The sequence below is a fragment of the Lactuca saligna genome, chromosome 5, assembly GCF_052625555.1.
Source record: "Lactuca saligna cultivar CGN05327 chromosome 5, ASM5262555v1, whole genome shotgun sequence".
In the NCBI taxonomy this organism is placed as follows: Eukaryota; Viridiplantae; Streptophyta; class Magnoliopsida; order Asterales; family Asteraceae; genus Lactuca; species Lactuca saligna.
Window position 1 is genome coordinate 301630437 of NC_136421.1, and position 6322 is coordinate 301636758.

At 34.2% G+C, this 6322-nt stretch overlaps 1 protein-coding gene across 1 annotated transcript; it reads right to left on the minus strand.

The window, feature by feature from the left end:
• Positions 1 to 681: 681 nt before the first annotated feature.
• Positions 682 to 5975, minus strand: LOC145048386 (ABC transporter B family member 25, mitochondrial-like). The gene is made up of 20 exons (XM_078996852.1): positions 5398 to 5975; positions 4483 to 4710; positions 4194 to 4380; positions 3986 to 4047; positions 3859 to 3902; positions 3624 to 3726; positions 3425 to 3532; positions 3252 to 3335; positions 3086 to 3146; positions 2849 to 2994; positions 2660 to 2776; positions 2483 to 2568; positions 2297 to 2385; positions 2170 to 2225; positions 1994 to 2074; positions 1688 to 1753; positions 1485 to 1577; positions 1311 to 1375; positions 1105 to 1240; positions 682 to 1023 (listed from the first exon to the last, which is right to left on the minus strand). Exons 1-20 carry the CDS (start codon positions 5698 to 5700, stop codon positions 907 to 909), a joined length of 2232 nt encoding a protein of 743 aa, XP_078852978.1. The 5' UTR covers positions 5701 to 5975; the 3' UTR covers positions 682 to 906.
• Between the last annotated feature and the right edge of the window lie 347 nt (positions 5976 to 6322).

The following is a 6322-nucleotide window of genomic DNA, read 5'->3' on the forward strand; positions in this document are numbered from 1 at the left end:
AATTGCCATAGGTGTACAAAGTTGAATATAAAATCAAGTCTTGTCCAAATAATAAGAATCAGCCATGTGAGTATGGTTTGGCTTGACGTGGTTTCTGACAATAACTATAGATATCGGTTTTTTGATTTTCAAAACCAGAAGAACACCAAATTGATCAGTTGCAGTTTTCGGTTTTAACGAACGCGGTTCAGTTTTTTAAACCCAAATGGCCACTATAAAATTGTATACTTAGAAAAGAGTTTTAGTCGTCCAAATTAATGTGGAATCCAACTCCAAATTTTAAGGTGTGTAGTTTGTATTGTTATTTTAAAGTTAAAGAAACTAAATGCTTCTATATATCTTAATTGCTGTGGGATTAGATGTAATTTAGTACATGAAATTGATCAATACATTTGTAAGCATAAAAAAGAATGATTTTTACTATCCAATCCATGTGGGTCGGATGAGTAAACTACATCAACTAAAAACCAAATAAAATAAACTAACGGGATTCAAACCCTAGACTTCAAATTCAAATGTTCACCACCTTAACCAACTCACCATAGTATTAATTGTTATAAAATTACGAAGATTTGTATATAATATCTGTAAATTAAACATATTTAAAAACAGTTCATATAAATTAGTGTGGTTTGGTTTTTTACAGTTTTGTAACTCATTAAACCAAAACCAAACCGAATATTTCAGTTTTTGAAAAAGTAGAAACCAAACCATTCGTTTTATGTTGGGTGAAAAAAAATGATGATATAATAATAATAATTTACGGGCGTGGTGTTTTCCGAAATGACAGACCTTATTTTAGAGTTTAGACACAAAAACTGGCATTACCTTATTTTAGAGTGGTAGGCACGAAGACGATGAGTAAAAAACGACAGGAAAACCATCTTATATCTAATCTGACGGAATTCAATCAATGGTGGTGTTTTGCTGTGACCAGAGTTGCGCATATCGACCACCAGCATTCGACAACAGAACTTCATGCGGACCTTGTTCTACAACCCTCCCACCCTCCAGAACTATTATCTGTAACAAAATCAAAATTAAAAATAATATTTCTTTCAAGTTTCAATTAAGATTTAAACAAGAAAAGGAGATAGGTCTTGCCTCGTCGCACTGCATTGCGGTTGTAAGCCTATGAGCGATGAAAACTGCGGTTCGATTATTGGCCAGGGACCTTAAAGCGCTTAAGATCTCCGCTTCTGTTGTGCTGTCCAGCGCACTTGTTGCCTCATCACATAATCTGTACGTTTTTCAAAACAATAATTACTACTCATTATCAATCATATATGAATGAATACCGAAACACTTACAAAATGGGTGGTGCTTTCAGGAATGCACGAGCTAATGCAACTCGTTGTTTCTCACCACCGCTCAGCTGCAAAACTCAAATCAACGCCTTACTTAATTGATACTACCAAAAACCAATGTAATACATTATATCAAATCAACTTAACTTAAAGATTTTCAAGGTTAAATCAACTCACCTTAAGGCCACGCTCACCAACAAGCGTTGAATACTTGTCTGGAAATTTCATGATGGTGTCATGAATTGCTGCTTTTCGAGCAGCATCATATACCTAATAATATTAACAACCACTTTATTTATTAATTATTTATTATGCCATTAGCCAAGAAAAAAAATAGTGATTTTTATGCAAAGGGAGGGAGAGAGGGATAAACATAAAACCTCCTCAGGGGTAGATGAGAGACAACCATACTGAATGTTGTGGAATATTGTGTTGTTGAATAATACCTGCCAACATCATCCATCATATCGTATTATATAAACAGAAACATAACATACATCTCAATCTATCCAACTTAGGTTAGGTCAGGTCAGAAGTCATATTTATTTTTTTAAATATGGACTTAATGGATTGGGGACATCATGACTCACTGAAGCTCATCAACTATATACCAGTGTTTCTTTTTGACATCATAAATATTTTTTAAACATCATTTATCCACACACCAAAAATAAAAAGATACTTACTGTATCTTGTGGAACAACACCAATATGCTTCCTAAGGCTTTCAAGTGTCACCTTTCGAATATCTTGACCATCTATCCTCACCTGTCAAGTGTCAACCAAACACTTGCTAAATTAAAGGCTTTCGCTTTCTTTCTATATATATATATTTTTTTTTTAAATTACTGAGAAATAGTTACCGTTCCAGAATTAGAGTCGAAGAATCTGAAGATCATTCTAAGGATTGTTGATTTACCTACACATGAAATTCAATTTATGGAAGATAAACAGATAACAATAACAAGAAAGAGTTGGGAAGAAGCTCACCACTGCCACTAGTTCCAACAATAGCCACACTTTTTCCAGCTGGCACAACAAAAGATATACCATCAAGAATCTTTCTTTCTGTCAGATAACTGAAGTTTTCAAGAAAAAAAAAAAAAACAAACAGACTACATATCAGCAACAAAACCCATCACAATCTATCTCACCAGCAACAGAAAAGAACTCCACCTGAAATAAACATCTTCAAATTCAATGCTGCCACCATCCAGCTTCAGAGGCTTTGCATCATCTTCATCTCTGATTTCTGCCCTCTCCTGAAGAACAACAAGAATAACACCGATTGTTCATTATTATTATTATTATTTTTTTTTAAAATACATGGAGGTTTTTGAAATCCGGATGTACCTCAAGTAGCTGAAACATGGATTTCATGTCAACAAGACTCTGCACAGTTTCACGGTAGACACTCCCAAGAAAATTGAGTGGAAGAGACAGCTGGAATAGTAGCCCATTTACCATAACCTATGCATATCATATCATATCATTAAATCATATCTTTTTGTGAATAAAAAGACTATATAAAAAGGGTTATACCAAATCACCAACTGTCCCCACACCATTCATAATACCATTTGAACTCAGTACCATTGCTGCTGAAAGAGCTGTACTGAATACCAGAGTTTGACCAAAGTTTAAAAAAGCCAGACTACGTTGTGTCTTCAAGGCAGCATCTTCATAGCCTGAGACAAAAAAATTCTCAGCTAATCTTCTAAATACATTTTAGCTAATGATATATATTATATAGCACACTTGCGAAGACAAGCTACTTACGCTTCAAATACTTATCATACGCATCAGCTTCAAATTTCTCATTGTTGAAATACTTGACAGTCTAACCAAAAAAAAAATGTATAAACACTCATTGCAGAAAAAGTGGATCTTACACATTATCATAACATATGAAAGAAAAATATACATAAAATTGTTGACTTCTCACCTCGTAATTAATAAGTGAGTCAATAGCCCTAGTGCTTGCATCGTTATCAGCTTTGTTCATATCCTGCCTAAATTTAGTCCTCCACTGAAACAAACAAAGTTCAAAGTTGGAGGTAAATAACTAAATATATATAAGTTAAAATAAACCAAAACAAATTAAAGGAAATGAATTACTTGTGTCACAGCCAATGTGAAGGCAACATACGCAGCAACAGAAAGAGAAGTAATCCATGCAAATGGTGCTCCAAAATTGTATGCAAGAATACCTGATACCATAGAAATCTAAAAGAAAACATGCTGAATTGAAATATGCAAATGATTAAAAAGTAATCTAGGGATCACAAAACTATAAAGTTTAGAGAACAAGTCTCACCTCTAATATAGTTGGTACAACATTAAATACCATGGCTGAGAGGATGAAATTAATAGCTCTGCTTCCACGATCAATAATCCGATTTAGACCACCTGTTTCTCGGCTTCAAACACAAAAGAAACAAGATATGAAGACAACTCTTGGACCTAATTACCAATCCATGAATAAAATTTTGAAATAAAACAGATATTTCACATAAAAGAAAAGTTGGATTCAGTTATATGCATATATATACCTAAGATGATATCGCAGATCAAGCTGGTGCAAATGTGTAAACACCTGCAACCCATGAAGTATATCATAAGTTTCATTCCTTGGAAACAATTGTAAATACGAAAATTTCCATTTTAGTTTGAGCATACCTTTCTTGAAACTGACCTAATAGTCCGCAATGCAACCTTAGAGAAAACTGCAGTCCTTAACTCTGTAACAAGACATATGCACAGAAATAAGTCTAAAATTTAAGAGGGTATGTAGGCAAAATGAATGTTTCAGGATTTATTATTAGATTATAATATAATTACACAGTATATCACAACAAGCACTAGCAATTACTTCATAATGATGTACCGTTGAAAGCAGAAGCCCCTGTTCTTGCTATTCCATAACCAATCAGCACAGCTGCTGGACTCACAAAAACAGCTAAATATGTTGAATTAGCAGCTGTGAAATCAGAGAGTGCACTAGGGTTTCCTGTTGCTATTGTTAACCAATCAACTGCTAGCTTGAATAAGAAGGGAACTTGAACAATCATTACCTGTTAGAGAGAAAGAAACCCCTTGAGCAGTTTTAAGTAAAATTGATCCTTATATATATACATACACAAAACAGAACATGCTGAAAAGTTACTCTTACTCACCTTGGCTCCAACCAAAAATCCCATAGCAGTGAGGACTCTCAGTTTGAACTCCATGTTATCTTTCATCCATAAGTACTTTGCAAGTGTTCTAAGGATTTTAGCATTATTGATTTTCTCACCTTTTGTAACAAGATTTTTTTCCTCCTCCCCTTTTTTGTTCTGTTTCATACCCATTGCAGCATTGCCACTGGATGTTGTGAATGAAGCATACCCTTTAGGTATAGAACCCTGATAATTGCAATGATATAAACATGTCATAAATCTTATAATATTAACATATGTGGTGACACTTATTCATCCATTTTTCTTTCATGATATTGGTTAAGAAACACAATTGACCACAAGGAAGCATAAGGCCCTGAGTACAAACCAATCATGGATCGACCATAATCTGCAAGTATTAAAAGGCTCAACACTATACTTTCAAACAGCCATACAAGGACACAATCAAATCATAGATCAACAATAATCTAAAGCGATTACAAAGCTCAAAGTCATAAAAGTTTAAAACACCACTGTCCCAGACTACAGTATGCCCCTGCTTCTTGCTAGAGTCAGATTCCATGTTAGAATTTCAACCTAAAATAATGATAATCAGTAAATGGTTTACATGGTTACTCGCGCATATGATAAGTCAATATCCACATGCATCAGAAATATCTTAAATACGAAACTTAACAGTTCACATAGCCATAACTTTCCTAGGACTATTGACTAGAAGCCTTAGCAAGTTCAAGAAAGCATATTACATGCTAATTTCAGGGTGACGATCCCGAAATAAACAATTCATACATCTCAAATCAAATATACATCATTGATCCAGCTACAACAAAGAATACTTCTTATGATTATTAATAAAATAGTCAAGGGATTAAACATAATCATAAACTAAAAGCAAGCGCGCACGTAGCTTACAGATTTTTCAAGGGGGGTAGGAGAGAAATCCGAGACAAACGCAATCAAGTGTTTCAAAACATGCGTAGATTTCCTCGAAACATCCCATGGATCACGGCGACGAACGGAGAATTGTCTAGTAAAAACACTACTACCGGAACTTGGTGAAGCATCCGCAAAATTTTGTGGGAGAAATGCGCGAGAAATACTACTACTAGTAGTATTAGTATAGCTCGAGATCGTCATCATCTTGTTGGCTGCCGTTCTTCGAAGAAGAAAAAGCTGACGAGCCCGACCGCATCTTGCACCAATTGTTGATTGCATTTTTGGTTAATTCAAGGATGTGGCATCATACTGAACCATTCGTTGACTAAATTGTGAAATGCTGTTCTTTGGGATTTGATTTGTGTTCTTCGATCCCCAATTAGGAGTAAAGAAAAAGAACAAAATCTGATGCAACGAAAACCGTGGAGCGAAATAGTTGTTTTTCGTAGAGCGTCAATGAAGGCCTATCATCGGCGAGCATCTGCGTTTTTGGACATGGATTCGCCGGGGACGTCTTTTCTTCGTTGGGTATTACCAACCAGTATTCAAATAAATAAATTTACATGTTTTATTTTGTAATAACATATTAACATGCTTACTAATTTAGGACAAAAGTACAAGAAAATAGATTGGCGATCAATTTTTTATGTATAGCTTTATTATAACCGTATTTACGATATCAATTTAGGGTTAAAGAATAAAAAAAAAATAAGAGAGAAACTATTAATATGATATTTAGTAAATTACACAAATGATCTCTCTGGTTTAAGGTAATTTGTACGTGTGATCACTAATTTTTTTTTTAATTCGGAAGGTCTCTACTTTTTGTTTTTGTTATGCGTTTTGTCACTGTCTTATCTAAAAAGACTATTTTGTTCTTGATTTTTTAATCTATTTAAAT